Below are 26950 nucleotides of genomic sequence, written 5' to 3'. Positions count from 1 at the left end.
AGACCCTGGATGGAGCTGCCTCCCTCCAGTCCCAGCATCTCTTCCTGGAATGCTGCTACCCAACCCCCACACCTCCTGTTTACCCTGATCTCAGCTTACATGCTGCCTCTTACAGGAAGCCCTCCCTGACCTACAGACAAGATCCCATTCCCACATCACGTTTTTTCCATAGCACTTCTCAGTTTGGCACTTCTCAGTTTGTAGTTGTCCGTGTGACTCCTCCTGACTGGAAACTCCACAAGGTCTGTTTCGCTGCTGAGCCCCAGTCCTGGCACAAAACAGCTATTCAAGTAACTCCTATTGAATGAATGGTCTGGTCTTGGAAAACGAGGCTGGCGATGTGCAGACAGGATGGACTGGGGGAGGCAAGGAGGCTTTTGCTCTGGGCTGAGGGGGTTGGGGCCAACACCAGCAGCTGGGCTGCAGGGGGCTGAGGCACAGACACGAGACACACAGCGAAGTTCAGACCTCCCTGGACTTCAGGGCCTGTTGGTTGGGACTGGGTCAAAGCCACAACCGGACAAGGGGACCCCCTTGCCCACCCTCCCCACACCACCAGTGCCTGTCTCTGTGAATGAAATGAGCCTCCCCAATTCTTTACAGCTTCTACACTGACCACCGACCCTGGACAACCTGAGTGAGGGGAGAACATGCCAAGGCTGGTCCTCATTCTCCATCTGTGGCCCCCGAGGTGGGGTGGGGAAGGTCTCCACCTCTGTATCCTCAGGCACAAGGCTGGGCATGCGCTGGGAGGTGGCGGTGCTCTTACATCTGGGGTGAACCGTGAGAACTGCCAGCAGCTCAGAATCTTCCCCTCCCTCTCTATGGGCAGCACCTTCTGAGGCATGAGACATTTATCTTGCCTCCAACCGGGGCTCCCTGCTTCCATCTGGCCGGGCCTGGCTGCCTTGCCCATCCTTGGCTCCAGCCCTCCTTGTGCTGTTAGCTAGAGCAACAGGGCAGGGGAGGCAGCTAGGCCCCACACACAGGACCCTGTGGACGGGGTCCCAAGTTCAGGACGGCCCCGGGGCCCAGCCCGGGCCACAACAGGACGGTGGGGGAGGGTTGGTGATGAGGGCTCCCCCACGGCAGACACAGGACACTCGCTCGTGCAGCTGACACAAAGCGGCGGCTACATCTCCCGGCCGTGCTCCCCACGCCCCTCCCTCCACTCCCAGGGCAAGCACAGCCCCACTCACAGAGACAGGGGGATGGACAAGATGGCACAGGGACAGGGGGCCGGGCGGGACAGGCAGGCTCGGCGGAGGAAGCGCCGAGGCTGGGCAGCGGTGTCCTCATGGAGTGGTTTATTACGGTTCCATCTCACAAGGCAGGTGGGTGGGCGGCAGCGGCACACGAATGAACTCCAAGCCCCTGACAGACGTCTGCCTCGGGCGCATGCAAACAGTGCGACATGGTCAAGCGCAAACACGGGGCGACCGAGGCGACACGGGACACAGAACACGGAATGGGGAACAAGGCTGGGGTGATGGGTCCCTAGAGAGGGGCCTGGTCTCCCCAATCCCTGGGCAGGACAGGAAAAATAAGATTCGTACTTCTTGTAAAATGCCCATTTGCTGGGTACTTTCTTTCTCCTTATCTTGAAAAATAATAAAAAATAAACACACGGGAAAAAAATCTCAAAAAAGGAAAGGAATAAAACTCTAAGAAGGCGAGAGATGGGAGGCCAGGAGAAGCCTGACCATGGCAGAAGGCATCTGCCTCACGCTCCCCAGCCTCCTCCCTTCTTGGCCCTTTGGTGGGGCTCCCGAAGCCCCTTGGGTGGGTCCATGAGAAAAGGTGCCAGGCCTAGGCGGGGTCTCTGGGGGGCCAGAGGGGGCGCAGGCTGGGGCAGAGGAAAGAGGCCCACTGGCCTGCTGGGCTCAGTTCAGGCTTGGGCCCAGCAAGTGGGGGCACCAGGTCCACAATCTCTCCAGGTTCAGTCCCTGCAGGTCCCCGACCTGGGTCAGGGGGTGCGGGGGGTAAGGGGGCCAGAGGTCACAGGTGCAGCTCGTGGGTTTTGATGTGCTCGAGCTGCTCCCGCAGCTGCAGGAAGGAAGGCCGCGTGGCGGCATCCAGATGCCAGCAGTTCTTCATGACCTCGTAGACTGCAGGTGGGCAGCCGTCGGGGGCGTCCATCTTGTAGCCCTTCTCCACCCGAGGGACAACATCCTTCAGAGGCTGCGGGCAGGCGGGTGGGGTCAGTCTGTGCAGGGAGTGACTCCCCAGTGGACCTCGACTCAGCTTCAGGGATCCCCTTCAGACCCAGGCCTCAGAGCCAGGCCCGGGAGGCTCCTGGAAAGTCCTGAGGGCTGCTCTGTGGCTAAGAATGGAAGGCAGGGCCCAGAAAGGCTGCCTCTCTGGCCCACCCCTTCCTCCTTGCTCCAAAAGCCTCCCCGTCAGCCCCAGCCATGACCCAGCCCCAGTACTCGACTTACAATTCTTGGATAAGGCACTCGCCCAAAGGAGTAGATTTCCCAGAGAAGGATTCCGAAACTCCACACGTCAGACTTGGTGGAGAATTTCTGCCACATGGGTGGAAGAAGAAGTGTCAGATCCTGGGAGTTTGGGAGGTGGTGGGGGTGGGGGGTGGGGAACCCAGGACCCCTACCTCCCACTCCTCAGGCTCTGGGGACAGGCCCGTTTCACCTTCTCTCTGAGGGCCTCCGGGGCTGTCCACTTGACTGGCAGCTTGCCTGTGTCCTGCGTGCTGGAGGCCTCCTTGGTGAGGCCGAAGTCGCTGACCTTGGCCACGTTGTCCTCTGACACCAGCACGTTGCGGGCAGCCAGATCCCGGTGCACGAAGTTGTTGCCCTCCAGGTACTCCATGGCCTCACAGACATCTCTGGGAGAGAGCCGGACATGTGTCCCCTCAGACAGGGCCCCCGCAGCAGGCCAGGGTCCCCCCCAGTGGGTGCTGCGTCACTCACAGTGAGAACTTGAGGAGACAGTCTCCGCCCAGCACCGACCGACCCCTCGACCGCAGGTAGTCCACCAGGCTCCCCTGGGGCAGGACAGACAGACCAAGCGGCCCCCCAGGTCAGACTGGCCCTCCAGCCCTCTGGAATCATGGGCAGGGCTGGGTGAACACATGAGGGCGATACGAGCAGGGGGAGGAGCAGAGAGGCCGGGACTCAGTGCTGAATGGGTACCAGGTTCTATGAGCCGGCTACCACACTCAGCTGTTTTCATGCATTCGCCCTTAAATCTCATAAATCTCTCAGAGGAACTCTGATACTATCTCCATTTCACAGATGAGGAAACTGAGGCTTGGCAAGCTACCCAATTTGTCACACGGAATAAATGACAAGTCAGGACAAAAGCTGACTTCAGAGAGAGAGGGGCCTGAGGGAGCAGGGGCCCGAGGACAGTGAGGGGTTTGGGACAGCTGGAAGGCCCAGGTGCTCAGCTCCAGAATGGGGGCGGGCCCTCCGGGCAGGTGCATACCTTGGCCATGTACTCAGTGACGATGTAGAGCCCGCCTTTCTCCTCCAGGATCACGCCCAGAAGCTGTACTAGGTTGCTATGCCTAAGTTGCCTGGGGCAGGAGGCAGGTGGTCAGAGCCTGCTGAGCCTCCCTATCTCCTCCCTGTCCCGGGGTGACCTCCGCACCCACCCTTGGCCCCGGCTCACGTCATGACAGAGGCTTCAGCCAGGAAGGCCTGGGCAGTGGCGTCATTTTTAATGCACTTGACAGCGACTTTGTTCCCTCGGTAATCACCTAGCATCACATCTGGGGAAGGAGGGCTGGAGCTTGTTCCCGGAACTCTCCGCAGGCCCTTGCCCACCCCCCCCAACGCTGCCACCCCCTCCCGCTCACCTCCAAACTCCCCCTTCCCAATGGTCTGCAGCAGCTTCAGATCCTTCATGTTCAGTGCCCAGCCGCCTGGCGGGGGGAGGGGGTGTCAGTGAGGGGTGAAGCCAGAGCAGGGCTCACAGCGGTCACAGCCTGGACCGTGTGTGTGGCGCTCCCTGGAGGTCTCCAGAGCCTCTGGGATGGGGGCAGTGCCAGGGAGCCTGGGTGGGAGGAGGCGGGGAGTCAAGTGAGGACTGGGGGCGGGGATGGCACTCACTGCGGAAAAACTCATCCTGGGCTGCCACGGTGCCCTCCATGACCTTTGGCTTGATGAGCCGCGTACAGAGTCCGTCTGCGTCTGAGGTGTAGTGCTGCGAGGGCAGGGCAGGCACTGAGGGCCAGCCATGAGGGCCACCAGCCACTCCCATGCACTGCCCGTCTCTAACCACCAGAGGGCGGTGGAGGCCGAGCCCACCCAGCCTGGAGTCGCTTTGTGTTGGGAGGAGGGCTTCTCACTTCCAGCCAGGGGAAGGATTTGGGAGGCCCCAGACTCAAGATTGGTGACCCATTTCCCAGTCACATCCAGATGCTGGACAGACACGGGGCTGTTGCTACTATTCCGGGCCTCGGGCCTCATCAGCATCCTGAGGCAGAAGGCAAGCCCTAGCTCAGTACAGATGTGCCCGGGACCCTCCCCAGCAGCAGGAGGCATCTGGGGGGCCACTGGGGCTTCTGGAAGCCAGATATGGCCTCAACAGGGCTGGCAGCACTGGCCTTGGGAGATGCAGGACCATGTGGGCAGATCGGTACGGGTGCAGGAGCCTGGGGCCATCAGGGTGCAACTCAGGAGGACAGGCATGGAGTTCTGTAGGCCTGGAAGGAAGCCTAGCCCTGGGATTGGCCAGTCTCAGCTTCTAGTCCTGGCACCGCTGATTTATAGCTGTGTGACCTGAGGCAGATCCCTGCACTGCTTTGAACTTGTCTCCTAGGCTGTGACATGGAGACAGTGCCACTCTCCCTACGGCAGCACTGTGGGCGGTCAGAGGGCAATCCTGGCACGGAGCAGGAGCTTTGTCAAGGCAGAGGACACACAGGCTCCCAGGGGCCAGGAGAGGTGGGATGGAACCGGAAGGCTGGCCAGGCTCACCTCGACCAGCTGCATGAGGTTCTCGAAGTACACCTCCTCGTCGATGCTGAGCTTGCTGGCGTGGTACATGATGCGGTAGTGCTCCACCTTGCCATCACAGCTCACGCACAGCGTGTAGTCCCCGGGGTAGTTGGTGCTCTCCCGCACCAGGAACAGGCCCGTCTCCGGCGGGCACAGAAGCCGCTCTGCCTGCTCCCGTGTGATCTTGCCGTGGAACCAGCTGGGGGGAGGCCAGATCATGGCTCACAGCGGCTCGAGGTCACCAGCCCCCACATGCGCCCTCCAGGCTCCACTCTCCAAGGTGCTCCCTCTGCCCCGCCCCTCACCACAGCCCCCAACAGCTCAGCCAGGCATAGGAGGCCCTCATCTCCTGCTTCCCACACTTCCTCCTCTGGTCCTCCCAGGCCCACCCCCTACCTCTGAGGTCAAACACCCATGCCCTTCCCCTTATCTCGAAGTCTTCACACATTCCCACTCCTACTCCGGCCTCTCTGTTTCCCTGACTCCTCTAGGGGGAACCAGGGCTTCCCTTACTCCTCCCACCCCACACCTCAGACCCCGACCGCTCCTGGGCAGTACTCACGGCATGAGGCTGAGCTTGGTGCCAGCCTTCACGCCCTCCCGCTTCTGGACGTAGTTGGCTGGGATGATGCCCTCACGGCCCACCTTGTTCTTGGCTTTGTACCAGTTTGGGTCCTGGGGAGAGGGAGCCCAGACACACTCTCAGGCCCACCGTCACCTGCAGGGGAGACCAGACCCAGCAGGAACGCCTGGAGGCCAGACAAGGTGTGGCCATGTGAGGCCCCCCCATTACCTTGGTGACCGCCACAATGGTAAGCACATCTCCTTTGCAGAAGGGAAGATCCTGCTCAGCAGTGCCATGGAAGTTGTATTTGGCAATGCACTCTGTACCGGAAGGCCAGGCGGCCTGCAGGATAGGACAGGTGGGCAGGTGGAGGCAGCCCGGAGGCTATCTCCACCCACTTGCCCACCCACGCTCAAGGTTAGAGTCTCTTGGCCTGCCTTTGTTGAGCCAAAGAGAGGCACTCCCCACCCCTACCCCCAAGAACTCTGGGTGCCTTCCAGCTGATATTCCCCCACCACCCCCAGATCTTTACTCCCATCTTGAGAACCCTGGGTCTAATAGCGCCCCCTGAATTTTCCTTTGTTGAAAGCCAGGGTTGGGCCAAGGGGAGCAGATTGAAGCAAGCCCTCATTCTCTCTCTTCCACTCAGCACCCCTCCAGAGGTGGGGGGACACTCAACTGCCCTAGACCCCTACCCCTGTGGTACCTGGATTGCTGACATCTTCTCAGAAGATCTGGCTTCCCCGTGTCACAGGAAGGCCACCTTGCCACTTGGTACCATGAGAGCTGCAGGGAGAAGGGAAAGACCAGGGAGGGGGTGAGGAGCTGGCCCCACCCAATCACTGGGCTTCCATTCCTTCCCCGCAGAGATGTGAACAAGCACCAAAGACCTCCAGAGCTGGGACTTGGGCAAGGGCCATCCATCCTCTCTTCCAGCCTCAGCAGCCTGAGAGCGCTGGATAGGGAGAGGCAGGAGCATGAAGGCTACAGCGTGCCAGGGACAGAGGGGTCCCCAACCCTAGGCCCATGGAGGCTTCCAGCCCGACCGACTGGCCAACAGAGGCAAAGGAAGGCGGGGGGGGGGGGGGGTCAGCACCAGTGCCACCTGACCCCTCTCCCAGCCCTAGATCCGGATGTGAGCTGTGTGGTCTGCGGGGGAAGGGAGCTCGAGGCAGCTCTGTGAAGCTGGGGAAGGTGCAATGTGACTTGGGAAAATCACTTGTTCTCTGTGAGCCTCTGAGTTCTGCTGCCTGTAAAAACGTGCCTGGGAAATATGTCTGAAGTCAAAGGTATGCCGACCTCACAGCCCAGTCACCCCACTGCTAGGTACACACCCAAGCAGACACAGGGCAGGTGTCCAGTGCCATGGGCATGAGAGCACACGCGCAGCACAATCTGTTGCCAGCCTCGCACTGGGGGCGGCCCAGTCGCTCATTGGGGGTCAGCTGCCAAACCGTGCAGCTTCACAGAGCGGTACTCTGCTCAGTGGCAAACACCAACACTCTGAGTAACGAAACCATGATGACGAATTTCCCGAGTGGTATTAACTAAGAAGCGGGTCAGAAGAACACAGGCAGTGAAATCCCATTTATACTGCATAAAGTTCAAAATCTGGCCAAGTCCACGGTGCGGGATGGCAACTGCCCTCGGGAAGGCTAGTGCCACCGGAAGAGGGATGAGTTTCCCTTGTGGTATCTCACTGAGCTGCATCCTTATGATGGGGGCACTTTTGGGACTGTAGGTTTACTCCAGTAAAGCGGAGCCCCTCCAAGAAGCCTCCAGCCCAGCCACACTCCAAAAGCAGCAGCCACACTGTCCCGCATGCACATACTCTGTGGCCCTAGCCTGGTGCCCCCCCAGCACGGCCATCTTCCTCCAGCCCCGAGCCCCAGCTCCTGTCTCAGGAAGCAGCGGGCCTGGGGCTCCTGCTCTCTGCTGCCAGACAGGAGACTGAGGCGGCTGAGGCTCAGACAGGCTGCCGATTCCTCCACGGTTGCAGTATGTCAGGAGGAAACCTCCAAGAGTCCCATTCCCAGGCTCATCGGACAGGATGGACAAGGTCTAGGGCCAGGCTACAATGCCACCTCCCCCAGGCCAGGTAGGGGGAGGCAACGCTTGAGCGCATGTGCCCGGGCGTGTGAGGTGAATAAGGACTGCAGGGCTTTGGCGGGCTTCTTGGAGGAGGGAGCCCCAGAACTGAGCCCTGAAGAATGGAGAGCTTAGGGACAGGAGACAAGCAGAAAAGGTGGCCCCGGTCTGGGGTGACAGCAGAGCAAGGGGTCAGGTAGACAGGGACCACTGAGAGAAAAGGGCCCGGCTGTGAGCCCACGGGAGGGATTGGCAAGCACACCCCGACCATCCAGGCATACTGGCAGTCTGCTAGCGGGGGCTAGTTTGGTGGTGGTGGTGGGTGGCCTGCCTGGCATCAACCCTGCAGGTCAGTAGGGGCTTCAAACGCCTAAGTGAGGAATCACATTCTGCTCCCAGGGCCTTGGCAGAGAAGCATGTGGCTGAGGAGAGCAGAGGCTGGGGAGAACCAGCACCCCTTCCAGGCCTTGCTCCTGCTTCTGGTCAGGCAGACCTGGCTCTGTTGAGTTTGCAACTCGGAAGAATGACTCAACCCTTCTGAGCCTCAGATCCCTCACCCTGACAGGCAGGGAGGGACAGGCCCCGCATGCACGCAGGCTACGGACAGAGCAGAACAAGACCCCTGGACTGAAAAGGTCTGGCGCAGGGCTTGACATAACTCCTGCCCCCAGCAGACAAAAAGGCGACCCTTCCTCCCAGGATACACAGTGCTTTTTGTCCCCAGAGGCCAGCCCATGGATCTCTGCTGTCTGCACAGGGAGACTGGGGCCCAACAAGGCTGAGCAGATATGCCTCCCCACCCCCCCCAACCCCAAACACACATTCACATGACTGAGTTGGGGACAGGAACCACCCGCTGGGCTCTTGTGGTCCACAAACTGTGGTGAGCTGTGAGCTCTTCTTACCCCCATTTTATAGAAGTAGAAACTGAGGCTCACAAGGTTGAACAGCTTGGGTAAAGTCCTATAGCTAGTTAGGGATGGACAGCCCAGAACCCAAATGAGGGTTCCCGAATGAGGGCTGGTTGGGTCCCTGATCTTCAGGCCCTTCTGAACAGGGGCTCTGCTAGCTTTCCACATCCCCATGTCTCCCCCACTCCTCCATCCCCAGACTCACCACCACTGCACCACCAGGGAGGGCAGGGCACCCTTAGTCATCCTCCTGGCTGTCAGTTTGCAAACACTGCCTTCCCAGCCTGCAGCTGCAGCGGCCGCCTCCCCACTGACTTGATGATAATAATACAAATAATAATAGGCCCTGTTTTCTGAGCACTATTCTGTGCAAGGCCCGGTCCCTAGCACACTACAGCTCATCAAATCCTGTAAGACGGAGGCTACTCTTACCTCATTTTACCAACAAGGACCCTGAGCAAGGTCAAGGAGGCAAGGTGGCCTTGCCTGAGGTTTAAACCTTAAGCAAGTGCCCTGTCCTGCTCAGGTGTCAGATGCCCCAAGGCCCCCTGCACCACACCCCAGGAGCTGCTGTGGGCCTGGGAGAGCGCAGGGGAGGAGAGAAGCGGGGCCCAGAGGAGGGACAAGGCCGGCTGCAGTGGTGGTAGGGGGGTTTCTCAGGGGGCTGCAACCACAGATTTGGAAAACAGGGGAAGGAGCTGGTCCTTCCCCTTTTTTCTGCTGGCTAAAACTTTAGGACCTGATTTCTCATCTGTACAATGTGTTGGTGAAAACCCTGCAGCAATCAGGGCCGCCTCAGGAGACTGGAGTGGGCATCTCCTGCACCAGGAGCGAGACCTGCCTTTGCGAGTGCAAGACGTGGGCCCTGACAGCTCTTCCCTGGTGAAGTCCCAAGCCGAAGCCTGAGCCCAGGGCGGCTTAGCAGTCTCCCTCCCGCAGCAGGGGGCCAAGCCCCTCCGGGTCAGAGAGAAGAGCCAGAATGGCTGGGAGGGGCTGCAGCAAACCTAGGCCTCTAAGCCTGCCTGGGCCTGGCACACAAGGGTTCTGTGTGCCTTTCAGGCCACTTTGGGGAGGCAGTACAGGAACACTGTTCTGGGACTGGGGAACTCTCAGTCCTGTTTCTGGACCTGCCACCAATTTCCTGTGTGTATATGACCTTGGGAAAGTCACTTGACTCTTCTGGGACTTGCTGGCTGGCTCTCCAACACCTCAGCCAGACCTGTGTCCTGCCTGCTATTCCTACCTCCCTGCCTGGCTATCCCTCTCCACTCGCTCCCTCTTCTCTACCCCAAGGAACTTCCTTCCTCCTCTCAACCTCCGGGGCGCACCTGAGGAACTGCTTCTGTTTCACGTGTGCCTACAAAATCCTTGTCTGTGGCAGCAAGAGACTGGGAGATGATCTTTATGTCCATCAGTGAGGGACCACGTGAAAAGACAGCCAGCTACCCCTAAGAGGGAATGACAGTTCTGGTGGTGACGGAGCCTGAACAGACCTTTAGGGGCTGAGAGCACAGTGCACCAGACGGTGAAGCAAGTGGAAACTGCAAAAAGCCAGTTGAAGTCGCTTAAGAAAAAGCTTCTGGGGGGAACAAGACAGGGACACTCAGGATTACTCAGAAAGCAGCAGCCCCTGCACAACAGGCAGACCTGGCAGATATACTGTTAACCGTGCAACCGAATTAAGCATCACCCATGATTAAAGAAATGATGCCAAGTGCCTCCTGCTAGGATTTCGGGGTAGGATTCCCGCAGTGCCCGTCAACCTGACTAAAACCAGGAAGATGCCATCAGGCACAGACTCAACAACTGGCCGGGACTTTCCAAGTTAGTGTCTTGAGAGACAAAACAAAGGGGACACCTGGGTGGTTCAGTGGGTTAAGCATCTGCCTTCAGCTCAGGTCATGATGGCAGGGTCCTGAGATCGAGTCCCACATTGGGCTCCCTGTTCAGCGGGGAGCCTGTTTCTCCCTCTCTCTCTACTTGCTGCTCCCCCTGCTTATGCTCTGTCTCTGACAAATGAAAAATAAAATCTTTAAAGAAAAGACAAAACTAATGAATAGGGGCTAGAGAATGTTCTTGATGAAACAGGACACAGGACACAACAACAAAATGGAATTTACTGGAGGTGAGCAGGTGTTGACCAAGCCCACTGAGGTAACTGTTTAGCAACACACATACATCAGTTCCCCTTGCTGTAAATCTTAAACTCACACAATACCGTACGTCAGTTATAGCTCCATAAAGCTGGAAAAAAGGGAGAAGGCAACAGGACAACGAGATTCAATGAATGATCCTGAATTGGATTCTGGCTCAGAGGGAGAAAAATAGTAGCTATAAAAATCAGTGGATGACAGTTGGAAAAATGGAAATGTTAGGTAATATTAGGGAATTTTAACAGCAATTTTCTTAAGCGTGATCACGGTGCTCCGATTATGTAAGCAGTGCATGCTAAAGGACTTGGAAATGAAAGATAGATGGCTGTAACTGACACTCAAACGAACCAGTGCCAAGCCCCATGATTACACATGTACGTATATAAAAGAGGTAACCAAATGCGGCCAAATGTTAAGATCGGGTGAATATGCGTGAAGGATGTGTGGGTACTCCTTATATGACTATTTCAGCTTTTTATGATAATTGTCATTATTTTTAAAGATTTTATTTCTTTATTTCAGAGACCATGTGAGAGGGCACATACAAGTGCGGGGACAGGGAGAGGGACAGGCAGATTACCCGTGGAACACAGAGCGGGAAGAGGGGCTTGATCTCATAGCCGCGAGTGGAAATCAAGAGTCTGCCGCTCAACCAACTGTGCCACTCAGGGCCCCTATTATTATTAATCTTTTTGGTAAACTCTACACCAGACGTGGCTCAAGCTCACGACCCCAAGATCAAGAGTCGCGGGCTCCACCCACAGTGCTGGCCAGGCGCCCTAGTTTGGCTTTTTAGTAGGTTTAAATACTACGAATACGAGGCTGTGAAAAAAGACACGGTGCAGGGGACATACAAATCATCCCTAAACTCAAATACACACGGATTATCCTTGAAAGCCAGGAAATTGGCAACACGAGTTGTCTCTGGGCTGGGAAGTGGGGGGAGTCAAGTTTAAGGGAAAATTACTTTTCACTGTGTATTTGCTATTTTGTCCTTTTGGACTTTTTTTTCTCTTTTTTCGAAAACCGCATGTATCTATTACTAACCTCTCCCTAAAAATAAGATTGAAAATAAACCACTTTTTGAACCCCACCCCCCTGCCAAGAGCCTTCCTTGGTTCCCCAGCTGTGCTCGCGGCTCCAGGCCTCTCACACATCCCTGAGCTCTGGTGAGAACCTCACTGATCCTGGCCTGGGATCTCTGCGGGGGGAAGGCTGGGAGCTGACTCATGTCCCCAGCATGGGCTGAGCCCAGAGTGGCTGCTCAGTAAATGAGTACGAATGAATGAATGAACCAACAAAGGAAAGGAGGAAGCTAGGCCATGCCACACCAAGGTCCCCTAACTGCCGGGACTATATTTAACCCCAAAGGGACAGCAGCTGTCGGCACACCCGCCAAGGACCAGGGGACAGGGGCTTTGGAACTCTGTGAAGTCAGCGCTTCACTCTGACTTCCTGCCCCAAACTCTGCTCCCAGCAGCCCTTGTGCTGGGGTCCCGGGAACAGGCTGGGCTTTGTGCCCAAGCACTGAGGTCAGTGGCTGCAGCCTCAGGCAGGCCTTTCTTGGTAGCCTGGGCTGGCAGGGAGGGGGGAAGAGAGGAGTACTGGGAGCCCAAAAACTCCCAGGCTGCTCTTGCCCTGCCCTGGGGGCAGCCATGGACCACCACGGCCTAGCATGTACCAGAAGCTGGGGCAGGTCAAGGGTCTCCTGCCCTGCCCCTTTCACCAAAACTCCACTGCCCAGTGGGGCGTGGGAGCCTTCAGTAACTGTTTACACCCAGCTAAAAATATCCACTGAAAAGGGAAGTACACAAGAGACCTGGGGGGAACTCAGGCCGTGGCCCCCAGAGACTTTGGTTCTGCCACAGGACCCAGCTGGAGAGTCTGGGGGCAGGGGCAGCTGCCAGAGCAACAAGCAGGTTCACTCTACCTTATTCTTCGAGCCAGGTTCCTGGAGCCTCACTGGTAGAGCCCCTGCTAGGTGAGCCAGGATGGAAAGGAGGAAAGGACCCACTCATCTATCTCCCCTGTGGGCCCAGCCTAAGGCCACCACCAAAATGTTGCCTTACTTCTGTCCTCCTGGCTACCAGACAGCCAGTCATGGCCAGGGGTACTTGGAGTCCCCACTGACAGAAGAGACAGGGGCAATCTGGGAAAGCTTCCACGAAGAAGGGGAGGGGAGCTGGAACTGGGAGGATTTCAGTGGAAGCAATTGCAGGGGGGAGGGCGTGGAGCAGGTGCTAGACTAGGCCAGGATTAAGCTACCCAAACTGTGGTATGGAAGAGTTAATGTCGGCAGAAGGCAGCTCACGGTGGGGGTGCACCAAGGTTCTGACCAGCCCGGAAGTTCTGACAGGTCACAGAACAGATAACAAGCAAAACTGAGCTTCCAGATTCAGGCACGCCCCTCAGATAGGGCAGCGGAGCACCTGAGGAGGGCGGGGCTCCCAGCAGTTGGGCTGGTTTGGCAGCAGTAAGATCAGCCCCACCTCTGGTTCTGCAAAGGACACTCAAGCTAAGGGCACCATGAGGCCCAGGCCACACACCACGCCGTGAGGCTGTGGGGCTGGAGGGGCCCGCTGACCCAGGAAGGCGGCCCAGAGCGCTCAGCATACCCACTGCACACGTGTCTCAGGGTCAGGCACTGCAGTCTGGCACGCAAGACCCTCCGAGACGCCCAAATGTCCCTGGGGGTAAGGGAAGGGCTGGAAGGATGGCCCTGCTTTGGCTCCTGGGTGTGTTGCTTGCCCTCCCTCCCCACTAACCTAGGCCTCCCTCAGTCTTCAGGACCCCTGCCCTATGGGTAGGGGTGACTTAATTGCTAAAAAATGTTTGAAATGAAATTATAGCAATTCACTGCCTTTTTCCTGCCCCCAGTGACTCCTGGGACCGGAAATCCCCTCTAGTGGTTTGGGAGAGATGGGGGCTGGCGTGAGAGAAGGCTAATGGGAAGCCGCCTCCCCCGGGCACTGCTGCGGTGTGAGGCTGACACTTCTGGCCCAGAAAGGTTTCTAATTACCGCACAGGAGCCTAATTACCTACATGCACTGGGCAGCAGGGACTCGGGCCTTCCCCAGGGCCCTCACACAGGCCTCTGTCCCCCTGTCCCCCAGCACAGGCTGCAGGCTTTGCATGGCCATTTGCCTACATTTACATACAGCCTCTCAGTGCTGACTTCCAACAGCCACTTAATCATGAGTATCCTTGTGCTTTATCCTGAAGTCTCCCATGCACATTACTGGTGGGGGGCTGAGGCCCAGAGGCTCAGGAACTGCCTAGAACTTTGGCCCCCAGATTCTTGGTCTGTCTCAGGACTGTGACCCACAAAACACATAGCTCAAAAGATAAAACTATGGGGGCCCAACACAAAGGACTTATAGTCTTGCTACACACCTGATGGAGAAGGAGATCATCAACACCTTCCCCTGGCAGGATGGGTGATGAAAATGAAATGAAATGGGCACAAGACCATGGGAATGAAAGCACGGGGATGACGGCCCAATGGCCCAACCCTGTGTTATTTACTTAATCCTCAAAAATCCCTGTGAGGTTTTACTGTTGATCGCTGTTTGACTCAGGAGGAACCAGGCTGACAGGTTGTCCAGTTTCCAAGGGGGCAGAGTAGAGATTTGAACTCCGATCTGTCTGAACTTAGTCAGGAGAAAAACCCCAGCCTTTCCTTGCGCAGGACAAATGACCCTCTGAAAATGGGCAGCTAGGTGAGAGCAGGTAGCTGAAGAGAGATCTGCCTAGAGCTTGACCCTCCTGCTCTGGGAAGCAGAGGTTACATTCGTGCGCCCACTCTTTAATCGTGTGCCATATTCTGCTTTGCACGGAGAAACCAAGAGTTTGCCCACGGCCATCTAGCTACTAGTGAAGCCAGCAACCTAGGGTTCTAGAGAAGGCAGAAATTCCAAGCAAGGAGCTCAAAACTTTTTGATTTTCATGGCCTTTCCCCTCCAGGAAGCTCTCCTGGCTGCTCCAGCCTACGCAGACCCTCCCCCCCCCCCAGCTTCTGAGCTCCCCACCAGCCATGACAGGAAGTTGAACCACAGGCTCCCCCGACTCCTCTCTGAGTCTGGTCTCTGCTGGCAAGCAGGGGAGCTCTCAGGGTTCCTCCTTCCTTTTCCCTTCCAGTCTCCCTACGGCACAGGACGCCAGCACAGGTGCCCAGAACCAACACAGAGACCGGGGTGGGGCTGGGCAGGCCTGAGAAGCAGCAGCCAGGGCAGGGTGGGCAGGCATCAGATGACACCCAGGTTTTCACCCCTACAAAACTTCCAACTGTGCAGAGAGCAGCATAGGCAGGGGTGTGGGGGGGGTGCCTCTCTTCTGCTTGTTCCTGCAGCTCTGGGCCCTGATCACGGAAGGGGCGGAGATGGGGGGGCAGGGGGACGGAGGGAAGCTGCGGTCAGAGGCCCAGCACCCTCGAGGCGTGCATAGCTGGTGTGTGATGAGAAGCTCCTCTCATCACAGTACCTCAAAACCAGGAAGAGAAACTGAACAGGCAGAAAGGACGAACTGGGCTGCGTGGGGCCCTCGGGTCCCTGGGTGCCTGCCAAAGAGAGCTCTTGGGCAGTGGCTGGACAAAATACTTCCCCCTTCTGGGCCTCAGTCTCCCCAGGGGAAAAATGGGATTCTCTCCCTGGTGTGGCTAGACTACCCAACTGGTGCCGGATAAAAGAGATGCCCTCTCCCCACCGGTGGAGGAGTCCTAATCCCCCAGTGGGCTTTGGCCTCTCCCAGGAAGCTAGCCTCGCCCTGCTCGCTTCTCCCCTCAGCCACGCAGGGAGCACACTAGCTCTTCCTTTACCAGCTCTTTATTTTTAGGTCTGAATTTGACTTTAATCATTACTTAGCGGATTCTATTTCCAGCCCTTGAATGAAGGGACCCACAGGAGAGGAGGGAGGAAGGCAGTGCTCCCTGCCCGCTGTTGGGGGCAGCCTGCTCCTCCACCCATCCTGTCCCCAACCAAGGCGGGGGGACCAAGAAACACCCAAAGGGCTTGCCCCAGCCAGGCCAGCATCTTGGAGGGGACCCCACCCAGTGACCTCATCCCAGCCTAAGCTGTGGGACAGGAGGGTAGTTGTAATGCCCACTTCCCCTGCACCAAGACCAGGGAGGAGGGAGACACTCCACAGGCGAACTCTAGCAGGTAGAATCTGAGATCAGGTGCCTGGGGGATCTCTGCACTGAATGGGCCACATGGCCCTGCCTAGGTTAGTCCTGGATTACCCTAAGGTCACCTGGGGCTATGGCCTCTCAAGCCCAGGAGTGCCAAGGTGAGACTGATTTCCTCCTACTGCCCAAGGCATGGCTCCAGGAGGGCACTCCCAGTTACTCTGGTCTCCGCAGAAGCCCAGCAAGAGGAAGCAGGGGATGTCACAGCTGTACACACTCAGGTCAGAACCAGGTAGCACCTGGCGAAGAGGAGGCCGCTAACACACAGGACTTCCCCACTGATTTGTGGAGCACCTATGCTCCCTTCCAACTCCCATCTGGGAGGCCAGAAACCCTGACACCCCATCCCCAACCACCACCAGTTTTCTTCCCTTCCCCGCCCTACCCCCGCCACTGGGAGAGGGTAGGGAGATGAGGCTGGCATGCCATCCCTGGGTTGGGGCTCAGGATGCCTGGGCTCATTGCCCAAGTAGTGGTTTTCCCAAGCTAAGTAGGCCTCCAGCTCTGCTAGGGAAATCTGGGGTGGCCTAGGAAGTAGCATTAGCTCGCTTGGGGCAGAAGGCAGGCAGGCTCTCAGAGGAGAGGCCTTGTCCAGTCAGCTCTGGAGCCGGGAGACCAAAGGCGGACAGGGAGGGTCAGGTCCAAGTCCTGGACCAGCCAGTGCCGTGCTGATGGGGGGCGAAGGCCAAGGAGGTGGGACAGGCACTGGCCGGTGTAGTCCAGTACCTCAAGAACAGAGGGTTTCGAAGGGCTCCATGAACCAAGACTAGTCCTCCCTGGCCCAGGTGTCGTCCCTACACACCGAGGGAGCCCGCAGTGGGTACTCTGTGAACAACAACAATCTCTCCTTACAAAGTGCTTACCCGAGGCTAGGGATGGTGCTGGGTACCTTCTAGTACCTTGGTTAGTTCGTTCGGACTCCTCATATCGCCTTCTGCCCCGTGTATGGCCACCCCATGACAAAGGATCCCCATCTCTGAGGTGACCAGCCTTAACGGTGGCGCTGGGCTCAGGACCACATCGGCTGGGTGCCGAGCTGCCCGCCCTTTGCCATACCTCAGGCTGCTCTGGGGGCCTGTGGTCCCACCAGCTGGAGCGCCCACTGCGGTGTAGAACAACGAGCTTATTAGTCAGGGGGATTGGGGGAGGCCTGGAATCCAGTGGCAAAGTTACACCCTGTGTGGCAGCATGAGAAAAGGCCCAGAGACACAGAACTGAAAAGAAAAAAGGTATCATGGTGCACATATTCAAATGACAACAGCAAGGAAGGAAAAAACATGTCAGGAAAGGACAGGGAGGGAACTCCAAAATGCAAACAGTTGCTCCTCTGATGAAGAAATTGTGATTCTTGTGGTGTTTTCTAAGTTTTCTGTGGTGCTGTGTTGCTACTTTATGCATTAAGAAAGTAATATGTACATAGTTTTCTCCTGAGCTCACATCTGCTTCCCTGGGATCTGACTGCCCCCCGACCCCGATCCAGCCATGACCTCTGGGACATCTTCCATGGGACGGCCTTTCAGATACTGAACAGTCCCTCAGGCACCTGCAGGGCTCTCCCTACCTTCTCTTTCCTAGACCCTCGGACCAAACACCTCTTTCTTTGGGGACTACATGTCAAGGCTTCAAAATGCCTCAAAAGATAGAGGCCAGAACTGGACCCAGGCTGTTCTGCCCTATGAGGCCAGCTGGCAGTTTGCTCGGGCAGCTGCATCCCACACTGTGAATCCTGGGCCTCAGCCCCCATCTGTACTCGGGGCTGCTCCACAGTGGCTCAGCCTCTTGAGGTCCGGTGCCCCCTGCAGTGGTCCTGGGGACCATCATCTGGTCCTTCCTCACCCAGAAGCCAACACAGAGAGAAGCGAAGCCACTTCCGAGAGGCAGGAAGACACCAAGCTCCCCAGATAAAAAACACATCTCTGCAACTGTGCTAACCTGAAGCCAGACCCTTTTTTACAAAGGCCTGGGGACCCAGGGTTCGTCTCCATACAGCTCATAGTCGGTAGGAAAGCCCCCAACCTTCGGGCCTCAACCCCAGGCCCCAGGCTGGAAAGAAGTTAGGGCTGGGTGTGGGGAGCCTCACAGGCCCACCACATCTGGGTCCCCTCCACCACCCATGTCGGGGCAACTGGAAAAAAACTCTACATCAAGGGCAGAGTCTTGAGCAGGACAAAACTACCAGTGGCTCCAAGCAGGCCCAGACACAGTTCAACATCCTCCAGGGAACCTCCTAACCTCCAGGGAGCAAGAGGATACCACCACACTCTCAGCCTCCCTCCTGCCTCTGCCCTTTTCTTGTTAGGGCCCCACTACGAAAGACACTGGAACCACCCAAGTGTGGGGAGCTTGGAAAAGAGCCCCTATGGTGCCCACTCTGGCAACACTCCTGTGCCAAGGCTGTGGAAACGGGGCTCTCACCTTCCCCATCTGGATCCCATTCATGTTCCTAGGCCAGCTGGGCCACATGTGTGGGAGGCCTGGGGCAGGACAGACCACCAGGCTGTTTCAGCTGAGCGCCAGGGCCACACCAGACACGGCGCCCCTTCCCATCACATCCCCTGCTGGTGGGACCCACCTTGGGCACCCAGGGGAAATCCCATGGGTAGTACCGATGCTGCCTGAGCCCAGACCTTGGCAGAGCTGGGCCCGGAAGCCCTCTTTGGGAAGCACGTGTTCACCCCACAAGGTCCCTTGGGTCAAGCTGGGGGCCTGGGTCCTTGGTGGGTGAAGGTACCTGCCTGGTTTCCCTCCACCCACGGCAGTCCAGCTCGGTGGAGCAGAGAATGAAAGGACAGACAGCCTGACTCTGCCAGAGACCTGGGGTAGCAACTCCATCCCCTGAGCCTCAGTACACTAGTCCCCAAAATGGGAGGGGAGGTGAACCTCTAGTTATGCTCCAAGGCTCTGGTGGCTGGACACGCCTCTTCCTGACACCTGGCCTGGGCCCTGAGGAGTCTGGGAGAATGAAATGACCAGGCTGCCAGAAGGTGGGGGCATCGTCCTAATGCCCAGTGTTATGTCCACCCACATAGACGCCCTGCCCAGTTTCCCCACCCAAGGGTCACAGGTCCCTTGGCTTAGGCCTGGTCTTTTGGGAGGTGTAGAGGCTCAACCTCTGGCCAAGTTCAAGGGAGGTGGTGGGCCCTGGGCTTCCTAAGAAGAGCCATCTGGCTCCTCGGTGAGGGAATGAGGGAGGGTTCAGAACAAGGCAGGCCAGAAGACCTGCAGGGAGGGCCTGGACAGTCAGGGAACGGCAAAGTGTCCATTCTCCAGGGTCCTGACCCACGCTGCCCCCTCCCTCCAGGCTCCACACAGCCCTGACACGGGGAGGCAAAGAGCGGACAGACAGACTCAGAGTGGCCTGAGATAAGTCCGTGGGGCTCCCAGGGCAGCACCTCCCTGGTGAGCTCCCCTCCCAGTCGGGCTGACAGTGACTCCCGGGAGAATTCGAACCGGGAAGGAGGGGGGTAAGGGAGGTGGGGGATGGGAGTGGACGTGACCGCAGCTGCAACGGAAGCAATAGAAGCGGGACGCGCGACCTCCACCCTCACTCCCTCGGGAAGCACTCAGACGCCCACCCCCTCCAGACTCTCCAAGCACTCACCTCTCTCGGGGCACTGCGGTCCGGGCCACCTCGCTGCGGGCAGCATCAGCGGCCTGCGGGACGGTCCATGCGGCCAGGGGGGAGGGGAGGGGCGCAGGGGTCCCCGGGGGGTGCGGTACAAAGAGGTATTGGTGCGAAAAGAAGGGGAGGAGGGACGGCCAGACAGAGGCAGGGGGATGGCCGCGCGGCCCGGGTCGGGGAGGGAAGAAAGGCGGGGGAAGGGGGGCGGGAGGGAGTCGGGGGGAGGAAACAATGTAGCCGGCGCGGCCCCGGCAGAGTTCCGCTTCCGAACGCCGCCACCGAGGTTCGAGTTTGGAACGTCGCGCGGGCTGCCGGGGGCTGCCCCGGACGCTGGATCGGGGGCCGTGGAGGCTCCCCGCGCTCCACGCCCCGGAGGCTCTGGCGACCACGGGCTGGCTGGGGCGGGAGGGACGGCTGGCCGGGGGACGGCCCCGACGGCGGCGCGGGGGGGGGGCGGTAGCCCCGCTCGGACCCCACCCCGGCAGGCCCCCCGGGCAGGGTGCGGGGTGGGGTAGGAGCGGGAGGACGGCTGCGGTGGCGGCGGCGGCGGCGGCGGCCAAGCTCGGCTTGCCCGGGGCTCCGCGGGGAGGAAGCTCACAGGCCTGGCGAGAGGAAGCGCGGCCCGGATCCTCCGCCCGCGGCAGCGCGCCTGCGCGAGGGGGCCTGCCCGGCGCGCGGCGGGGCGTGGGCCGGAGGAGCGGCGCCCCCTGCTGGGCACCGGCGGCACTGCGGGGGGTGTGTCTGCGCCCACGCCCTGCCCCCATCTGCGGGCCCGCGCTGAAGGCTCGCGAAGGTCCCACTCGCGAGGGCCCACCAGGCCGCAGTGGGGCGACCTCAGAGCCTTCTCTGGGCTCCGGTCCCACGATGCAGAGGCGATTGAGGCGTGACCTGGGCCTCTGTCCTCGGATCTGTAGTGAAGAGTAGGCCTCATTCGCGGCTACTAGTAAGCATTCATTCACTCATTCAAATGTTTCCTGGCTCTGACAACGTGACAGGTTCTGCTCTGAAGTCTGCTAGGCCACCTCACCTTACTGTCAGGGGGTTCTCAGTAGGATAACTGACAGGCCAACAAACAAGTGCGAAGAAACTGCTGAGAAAGGTGGAGAGGTGGTGTGGGAGGTCCACAGGAAGAGGAAAGAGGGGAGGGCTATCGGGAAGGCTTAGTAGGACTGGGAGCCCAGGTAAGGAACAACAGCCAGGAGGAAGGCGGGGAATGATGAGAACACTTGAAGGCTGGGGGAACCCTAAATAGCTCAGTATGGTTGCAGTTTGCTGGGTGGGTTCAGGAGAGTGGGGGGAGATGGGGGTCTCTGCAGGGACAAGAGAGCCAACGAACGTCGTGGGACTTTCTTGGACTTTATTTTCAGCCTGGAGGCAATGAAGTTGTTGGCAGTAGCTGTGTGACATTGGGAAAGTTACTTAAACTCTGTGCTATGGTTTCCCCATTTAGTAAAATGGGGGAAATAATAGCACCAATTTCTTAAGGCTTTGTGGTGAGGAAATGAGTTAAATCATTTAAAGTGCTTAGTGCGCACTGGTTGGCACATGATCAGCCCTCAGCTAAGTACCACTGTTACATGTCATAGTTAATGAGGAGCAGGGAAGTGGTCTGCTCTGAGCTATAGAAGCAGACAGTGTGTGTGGTTGTGTGTGTTGCGGGGGCGGGGTGCGGTGGTTAGTGATGGAGGAGAAACCAGACTCCGGTGTAGGTAGGAGGCATCAAGACACTTCTTAGGGACTGGGCCTTGGAGGAAGAATCAGGGTTGGGTGGGCAGAGAGGAGGGGCACTGTCTGGTGGGGGAAATGAAGCATACTGGCAAAGCGTAGTATACCCAGACTGAACGAATGAGAGGGACAGTAATGGGCCCTGGGGAGAGTGAGCTGGAGAGACAGCGTGGCTGAGTGTGCAAAGAGCCTCAAATGCCAGGAGCACGAGTTGGGTGTGCCTCCCCAGACAAACCACAGGCTCGCCCTGTGACCCACTGCACCCCTGGGCCAGCTTCCCAGTAAGGGGCTAGCCCTTCAAGGAGGTAAATAGGGGCGCCCGGGTGGTGCAGTCGGCTAAGTGTCCGACTCCTGATTTTGGCTCAGGTCATGATCTCAGGGTTATGAGATCGAGCCCGGTGTTGGGCTCTGTGCTGGGTAGAGGAGCCTGCTTAAGAGTCTCTCTCCCTCCCCTCTGTCCCCCACCCCCTACATGGGCAGTCTTCCAGCTCTCTCAAAAATTGATTTAATTATTTTTTAAAAAGGGGGAGGTAGTAGTCACACCTCTACCCTTTGAGGAGATATCCAGTCTCAGAGAGTGCTGTGGTGTAATGGAAAAAAAGCACGGATTGGGGGTTCAAATCTTAAGTTAAATCTCAGCTGAGCCACTGACTAGCTGTGTGACCTTGGGCTAACTACTTAAGGTCTCTGAGCTCAGTTTCCTCTTTTGTAAGATGAGGCTCAAAATATCCTAATGCTCTTGAGAGATGCTGCAGATTCAGCAAGATAACCGCCCTGGGGGTGGCGGTCGGGGAGGGTGCTCAGCCCTGGTTGGTTTCCCTTTCTTTCCTCTGAGGTCAAGATGGAATGATAAGGGAGAGCTGTTTGGGGCCACCTCTCAGCCTGGAGGAAAGTAGCAGCTCTGCAGAAGGCTTCTGAAAGGGAGAAGTTGACAGCTCCCCTCCCCCCATGGGGTCAGCTGGTGAAATGGGAAAGGACTGTGGGGATTTGGGGAAAATGCTCTAATTCTTGTCCCAGTTTTGTCACCAAGCCATCTTCCTTTATCCCCCACACATTTGATTTTCTCCCTTGGTTTGCTACGGCCACGAGTGTGAACTTTGGAGTCAAATAGAATTGCATTTGAATTTTGGCTCTGCCTCTCCACAGCAGAATGAAATACTTTTTTTTTTTTTTTTTACCCTCCCTGAACCCCAGGTCCAGGAGACAAACCAATTAAGTACCCTGGCCCATTGGGTGCACTCTAGGGGGAGAGCTAACTTCCTACTTTCCCAGTCCCTTAGCATTCACTCACTTGACAAACCCTTATTGAACACCTACTAAGTGCTTGCTACAGTCCTGAAGGCTGGAGATGAAGGCACAAGCAAGGCCCCCATGGCTCTCACCCAGCAGGATAAGCAAATGGGGTGATTAGATGCTGTGGCGGAAGACAGGAAGTCATGAATGCTGGGTGGAAGAGCACAGACTAGCGGAGCCAGGCACAGAGGCTCAGCAGCTTGAAGGTTGGTCAGAAGGCCAAGGGGACACAGTCCATAAGTGGGGAAGAGAGGTATTGGAGGAAGGGGCCAGATCCTGGGGCGCCTTGTGGGCCAGGTGTCCTATTATATGAGTTTAGTTTTTTTTTTTTTTTTTAAAGATTTTACTTATTTATTTGACAGAGAGATCACAAGTAGGCAGAGAGGCAGGCAGAGAGAGAGAGAGAGAGTGGGGGGAAGCAGGTTCCCTGCTGAGCAAAGAGTCCAATGCAGGGCTTGATCCCAGGACCCTGGGATCATGACCTGAGCTGAAGGCAGATGCTTTAAGCCACTGAACCACCCAGGTGCCCCTATTTTATTTTTTTTTAAAGATTGTATTTATTTATTTGACAGAAAGAGAGAGAACACAAGCAGGGGGAGGGGCAGAGGGAAAGGTAGAAGTAGACTCCTCACTGAGTAGGGAGCCGGATGTGGGGCTTGATCCCAGGAGAGATCATGACCTGAGTCAAAGGCAGATGCTTAACTGGCTGAGCCACCCAGGTGCCCCAGAGTTTGGATTTTATTATAAGGCCAGTGAGGACCCAGAGGTGATGGGCATGGGTTCCCACGGACAAAGAGGAGCCACATGACAGCTCTTGCTCGGGTGCTGTTGGTGGGGAGTGAGGCCACAGGAGAAAGCAGGCCTAATCCTTGGGTATGGCTGGAGCATCTGGGAAAAGATGGGACTCCTTTGCCACAGTGCAGAGGACTTGGGAGAGGGCAAGTGTGGGAGCGCTCAAGAGCTGATTTGAACAAAGCAGCTGTAAGGCCCCTGTGAGACGTGGAGATGTCGGGCTGGCGTCTGGAGCCAAGTTCTACAGACAAGGCCACTGAGGCTTGAATGAAGTAAAGAACTTCCTCAGGGTCCTACCCTCCCAGGACTGGGATTCCGGTCTGAGGAGCTCCAAATGGCCTCAGAACTCAGCAGACTGTAGGCAAGGAAATCATCCCAGGAGGAAGGTCCTTGGGTTTTAGGACTGGGGAGGAAATTTAAGAGGAGCACCCCCGCTCTGCTTGGTAGGCTCCAGCACTTGCTCTCCCAGGCTGGGCCACTAGTCTCCACGGTGGGGGGAGTAAAAAAAGAGAGTCTGGAAATGCAGGATGGGGAGCACGGAGCTCAGGACTCCTGGCTGCATTTTTTTTTTTTTAAAGATTTTATTTATTTATTTGACAGAGAGAGATCACAAGTAGATGGAGAGGCAGGCAGAGAGAGAGAGAGAGAAAGAAAGGGAAGCAGGCTCTCGGGACTCAATCCCAGGACCCTGAGATCAGGGCCTGAGCCCAAGGCAGCGGCTTAAACCACTGAGCCACCCAGGCGCCCTCCTGGCTACATTTTAACAACGTGAGCAAGGCTAGCTCTCCGCAGAGTTGGATGGGTGGTTGGTTGCCGGAAGTCCAGAGTTTAAGCACCTTTATGGCAGGACTGTTCTGTGTTCCCAGGGTCCCTTGAGAAGGTGGAGGACCTCTCCTCTCTTCCTCCTGCCTCCTCCCCTCCCCCTGGGCTCTGAGATGACAGTTTAGAGAAGCTGGTGTGAAATGGTTTGAAACTCAGACCTTCTGGGCGGTCCCCCAGGGCAGAAAACAGGAAGCCAAGATTAAAGGCAGATTTCCAGCAAAGTCCCCTTCTAACTTCCTGCCAAGCAGGTGCTCAGGCTGAGCTGGCTGTGACAGTTGCCCTTGCCTGACAGCACCTCCAAGGCCTCCAGCCCTGGGAGCTGTTCTTTGGCCTCGACATCACTATCTCCACTTGGGGAACAAGGCTCCTCCAGAAAGGGGGTGTGGAAGGCGGAAAGTTCAGAAAGTTCTGTCCCTGGGGAAGAGGTCTAGGGGCACTGATAAGAAATAGCAGCTGGGACCCCCAGGTGGCAGTGAAACCAAGTGGAAAGGGCGTGGGCTTCAGGGGTCACTCAGGCCTGCGGTGAATGGCACTGCCATGCTGCAGGGTCTCGCTGACCCGAGGAGTGGTGGGCGACGGGGAGGGGTGGAGATAGTAGAAAGAGGGTCTTGAGGGAAGATGGCCAGGGAGACCAGACGTGTGTCAAGGGCTGAGATCCTTAGGGAAGCCAGGGGCTGCTTGGCTAGCTGGCCATGTTGATGCCCACAGCTACTAAAAGCGCAGGGAACCAGGGGCCAGGTTGGGCTTCCCCTGGGCCCTCTTTCCCTTCCTGATCTGCAGGATGGCCGGCTTCCCGGGCTCCATCAAGTCAAGAAGCTGCACCTGCCTCATGTGGAGGCAAGGCCTTGGCAAGGCCCTCGAGCTTCAGCCTGAATTCCCACCCTTACAGAACTGTCCTTGGGAGTGAGTAGGCTACCTGGAATCCAGGGGTATCACACATCACCTCCCTCCTCGGGCAGGGGGCAGGTGGAGTTTATCATGAGGATGAGGTGTTGGTCTAGGAAATCAAGGCTCTCGGAGGAAATCATAGCTCTCGGGACAGACCTTGCTTCTTTTTTTTTTTTTTTTTTTAAAGATTATTTATTTATTTATTTGACAGAGAAAGATGACAAGCAGGCAGAGAGGCAGGCAGAGAGAGGAGGAAGCAGGCTCCCTGCTGAGCAGAGAGCCCGAAGCGGGGCTCGATCCCAGGACCCCGGGATCACGACCCGAGCCGAAGGCAGCGGCTTAACCCACTGAGCCACCCAGGCGCCCCCAGACCTTGCTTCTGACTTTGGGTGAGGCCTCCCTGTCTAGGCCCCAGCTTCCCCACCTGTGTCCTGAAGGGTCATGGCTGTCCCTCTCCTTACAGCTCCAACTCCTCATGCACGAGTGTAGGTGGCTGTTGGCCGACCGCCTCCAACTTCTCACTCCCCAGGTCCAGGAAGCTGCTGTTTGCTGAGTACCTATGTGATGGGTGCCCTTGTTACTATTAGTGATGGTGATGCCCAATATTTACTGAGCGCTTACTCTTGTGCAAGCATTTTTTTTTTTTTTAAATGTCAGATTAAGGTCTGTTCTCTTCATTGCCCCTCTTTGCTCCACGGCAATTTCCTGGGAAGTCAGTCTTTGTTTCCGACATGATGGTGGTTGCAGTCTTGGTGGAGGTGTTTTGGTGGTTTGGTGGCATTAGTGGTGTTGGTAGCAGCGGTGACCCAACTGAAAGGTCATTGGGGCACTGGCAGACCCCACTCTTGTGGCCTGAGGCCGCCCGCACACAGGCACTTCCCCACCACAGGGGGGTTAACTGGCCAGTTGTCTGCCCTCAAAGGTCATGGGTACTGGCTTGCCTGACTTAGAACCTCCCGGAAGTGGAGGCTGCCTAGCGAAGTCCGTGGCATGAATTGGTTAAGGTGCCTGTCGTCCATGCCAGCTGTCTCAGTGCTGCCCTCATAGCACATGTTTCTCTCCTCCTCGGTCCCTGTCTTCTTGGAATGTTCTGGTGAATGGGGCCCGGGTGTGACGCGGTGATGAGAGTTACTAGAGGGGGTGTACGAGTGCACTGTGAGTTCAGAGCAGAGGCCTCCTCACCTGAGGGCTCAGACCCAGCCTGGGAAGCAGGCAGAGGCAGTGGAGCTCGAAGGGGTAGAACTTTCGAGAAGAAGGATGAGGCCAGGATGGAGTGATGGACAGGGTAGGGGGGAGAGTTGAGCCTCCCGGGACCTTAAGCGTCTGTGGACCTCCTCCCTAAGCAGAGGGACCCTGCTCTTTGAGGGTTTTACCACAGTGATGGTTGTGCCTTCGTATTTTTAAAGATATTCCTCCTCACAGGTGGGGAACTGACTGACTTTCTGTCCTCTGGGAAGCAGCAGTGATCAGCCCAGGTCCCAAGGCTAGGTCCCTCCCTTCTGCTGGGCCCTGTCAGCGTCACAGCCCTGACTACCCCTTTGTGGGGGGTTCCTGATCTGCTCTTGGGGGGCTAAACTGCAGTGCTCAGAGGTTGGTTGAATGAATAACATGAATTTGAGGTAACAATAATAATGATAACTAGGTAACACTCATAAGAGGCTAACAACGTGCTGTACTTAGCTCCTTACATGTCTTTTTTCTTTTTTTTTTTTTCCTAAGATTTTATTTATTCATTTGACAGACAGAGATCACAAGTAGGCAGAGAGGCAGGCGGAGAGAGAGGGAAGCAGACTCCCCGCTGAACAGAGAGCCTGATTCGGGGCTCGATCCCAGGACCCTGGAATCATGACCTGAGCTGAAGGCAGAGGTTTTAACCCACTGAGCCACCCAGGTGCCCCATGTCTTTTTTCTTTTTAAGATTTTATTTGTTTATTTATAAGAGAGA

At 57.1% G+C, this 26950-nt stretch overlaps 1 protein-coding gene across 2 annotated transcripts; it reads right to left on the bottom strand.

The window, feature by feature from the left end:
• Nucleotides 1-1292: 1292 nt before the first annotated feature.
• On the bottom strand, nt 1293-20169 carry CSK (C-terminal Src kinase). Of its 2 annotated transcripts, none has more exons than XM_082735882.1 (13): nt 19465-20169; nt 6236-6315; nt 5758-5871; nt 5527-5639; nt 4944-5163; nt 4074-4167; nt 3821-3886; nt 3634-3733; nt 3448-3538; nt 2931-3004; nt 2650-2845; nt 2439-2525; nt 1293-2181 (listed from the first exon to the last, which is right to left on the bottom strand). In XM_082735882.1, exons 2-13 carry the CDS (start codon nt 6248-6250, stop codon nt 1999-2001), a joined length of 1353 nt encoding a protein of 450 aa, XP_082592008.1. In that variant the 5' UTR covers nt 6251-6315; nt 19465-20169; the 3' UTR covers nt 1293-1998. The 2 variants fall into 2 exon arrangements, with proteins under 2 accessions (XP_082592008.1, XP_082592009.1); XM_082735883.1 differs by having other exon boundaries at nt 2612-2845; nt 19465-20122.
• Nucleotides 20170-26950: the final 6781 nt, after the last annotated feature.

The sequence above is a fragment of the Mustela nivalis genome (assembly GCF_964662115.1).
Source record: "Mustela nivalis genome assembly, chromosome: 6".
NCBI classification, from domain to species: domain Eukaryota; kingdom Metazoa; phylum Chordata; class Mammalia; order Carnivora; family Mustelidae; genus Mustela; species Mustela nivalis.
This window is presented reverse-complemented; position numbering and strand designations above follow the sequence as displayed.

Bases quoted from the DNA above. Each gene is read 5' to 3' on its own strand.
- CSK (XM_082735882.1), bottom strand. The intron at 3,539-3,633 runs GTGAGCCGGGGC...CTCCTGCCCCAG, and splicing joins GCTGAAGCCTCTGTCATGAC to GCAACTTAGGCATAGCAACC. The intron at 2,846-2,930 runs GTGAGTGACGCA...GCTCTCTCCCAG, and splicing joins TGTCTCCTCAAGTTCTCACT to AGATGTCTGTGAGGCCATGG.